General features: G+C 35.5%; 1 protein-coding gene across 4 annotated transcripts in view; it reads right to left on the reverse strand.

Annotated features, from left to right (window-relative positions):
• LOC122265843 (uncharacterized) overlaps positions 1-2,500 on the reverse strand; it is a 21,978-nt gene that overhangs the window by 16,209 nt on the left and 3,269 nt on the right. For 2 of the 4 annotated variants that reach the window (XM_086538973.1, XM_086538971.1), the window contains exons 2-5: positions 2,155-2,329; positions 1,239-1,622; positions 679-836; positions 182-296 (exon numbers count right to left, since the gene is read on the reverse strand). In XM_086538973.1, the coding sequence (XP_086395099.1) occupies positions 182-296; positions 679-836; positions 1,239-1,622; positions 2,155-2,329 (832 nt within the window). The remainder of the gene's footprint in view (positions 1-181; positions 297-678; positions 837-1,238; positions 1,623-2,154; positions 2,330-2,500) is intronic. The other 2 variants (XM_086538974.1, XM_086538972.1) reach the window with 1 other exon arrangement.

The following is a 2,500-nucleotide window of genomic DNA, read 5'->3' on the forward strand; positions in this document are numbered from 1 at the left end:
CTAGTTGGTGAATTCCATCATTTTGCTGAAAGTTTCAATCTTTATATGCTTTATAAATGCATTGAAAGCCAAATATGTAAACATAAAAACAGATAGATAAATAAATAAATATACATAGAAGAAATTATAGAAAAAAAAAAAAAACATATACTGAATGTTTATCAATAAAGGGTACACTTACCAAAGAGATCATTAAGTTCATCAAAATACTGACATGTTCTTCTCATGTTATGCATATCATTATGATTTACAGTATTGCGGTACTTCTTGCATAATTCTCGCCATCTCATTCGAATCTGTTGGATATGCATAATGTTCTATCAATTAGTTTTATTAGCTTTTAGAGCAATGACAAGAAATTACCATTAGCAGTAATACTGTAATTCTCAAATATCTACTTCTTTACATTTAACACTCAATAGAAAAAAATATCCCTTAACCCATTCACACCAGGGATAATCCGGCTCTGAATGGTCAGAATGCCAGGGTTTTCGAACGCACAAGCCTAACGCCTTGGGATTCTCGGGCGCACTAGCCAGTGTATGGCCCAAAAACCACGAAACATGTCAGCACATCATCCGGTGCGAATGGGTTAAGCTAAAACAGAGAAGTATCTTTTATTCTACATCTTTTCCTCTTTCTATCATGCTCTTTTTTGCTAACTCACATTACATTTACCTGCAATACTGTGAATTGATATCCGGTGTCTGCAAGTTTAACCCGAATCATTTCCCAAGCCTCTGTTCTTTTGCATTCCTTGTCGAGGATGAAATAGGCTTTTGGGTTCTCTTTCAGTAGCTGTATTAGGAGACGACTTGATTTATTGTCCCAAGGACCTGAGTATTGGAAAAAGAAAATTTAAGTAAATAAACGTGTCTCTGGGTTTGTGAAAGGAGGTCTCAGAGGCATTTAAATAAATACTATATGCTCTTAAACAACTTTACTTATATCTGATATGTATTTTATGGAATACCATATATTTCTTTCTCTCACAGATTCTGTGAGAAAATAATTCTGCCAACATATCCAATGTCCAGCTAAAAAGACTTTTAAAATAATGCTGTTGCTGTTTCAAGCAATTTTGTCAAAACTGTACATATCAAAATCTTATCAAGGTCCCTATATAGATTAATGTATATTTCTATGATATCTTATACTGCTTTTTCAATACCAGTCTTGATCCAGATCATTTTACTATACACTGATGAAACTGAAGTCTAACATAACTATCAACTCACCTAAACGGTGACTGTATGGAGCATCATGTCGCACTCTTCTCCCAAAGGTGTTGTCCTTCATAAGGCGGTTTAGATACACAGGGTTGTCATACATGTATACATTAGCTGACGGAATTTCTACACCTTCCACCAGCATTCCTGGATCCACTTGGTCTGTGTGTTCCACTGTATGCTCTACGACAGGCTCCATCTGGGGGTCTATGAGGCTTGTGTGTTCAATGGAGTGTCTGCCTGGATGATCCCCAGACACCACCAGCGTCTGCTCAAACTCGCTTTCTGGGCTGGAGTTTCTGATTGGTGCCATCTTCTTCATCCTCTCTCCCAAGATACTGGCAACGGCTTCTTCCATGGCCGCCTCTGTCTCTCCTGCCTCCCACACCACTGCTGGGTTGTAGAATAAGTTTGTTGAAATAATTAGACTTCACTTTAGAGAAACCGACGAGGATGAGAATTAGAAATATACATAAAGAATAAAAGTGAGCATTATGACTTAAGATGTAGCTGTGAACTTAGACATGTATTCCTTATGAGCCTCTAGAGGTTGATCTTATATGAAGGAATAAAATTAAGCAAGAATTAACAAAATGATTTTCTCTTTTCTATTCTGATGATTTTCTTTTGGTTATGAATGACATAATTATTTTTACAAAGTTCTACTCTAATCTCATAAAGGCATCAACAAATGCTTTGTATTATTTCAATATAAAATATTAGTAGAGTTCATATGTATATCTATAAACATCTACATCATTAACTTTGGGGACTTTGAATGGTAGACAAAATAAATACTATATGCTCTAAAACAACTTTACTTATATCTGATAACTGTTTTACGGAATACCATATATGTATATCTATAAACATCTACATCATTAACTTAGGGGACTTTGAATAGTAGACAAAAGCAACAGCAAACCTGTATCAACACAAGAGTTGGACTGAGGGAGATCACTGGCTGCAGCCCCCTCTCCGTCATTTTCATGGCACACATTTTCCACACCTTCAACCTCTGTGATCTGACATTCATGAGCATTAAAGTCCTCTGTGGTTGGGAAAAGGAGGAAACATTCGCCACACATGTATGAAGTCCCCTGCAAGAAAAAAGGTAAATATGATTATATTTGTGTATATAATTCCATTTGGCATGAAGGAATTTCGACTTCAAGGCATCATTACAGATTCACTTGATGATAAAATAAAATCCAAGAAAATGAATATCACCAAATAAAGTAGATAATAAATAAATGAAAATATCAGACAAA

Source organism: Penaeus japonicus, unplaced genomic scaffold (genome assembly GCF_977035675.1).
Source record: "Penaeus japonicus unplaced genomic scaffold, GWHDUDI00000001_assembly GWHDUDI00000008, whole genome shotgun sequence".
NCBI classification, from domain to species: Eukaryota; Metazoa; Arthropoda; class Malacostraca; order Decapoda; family Penaeidae; genus Penaeus; species Penaeus japonicus.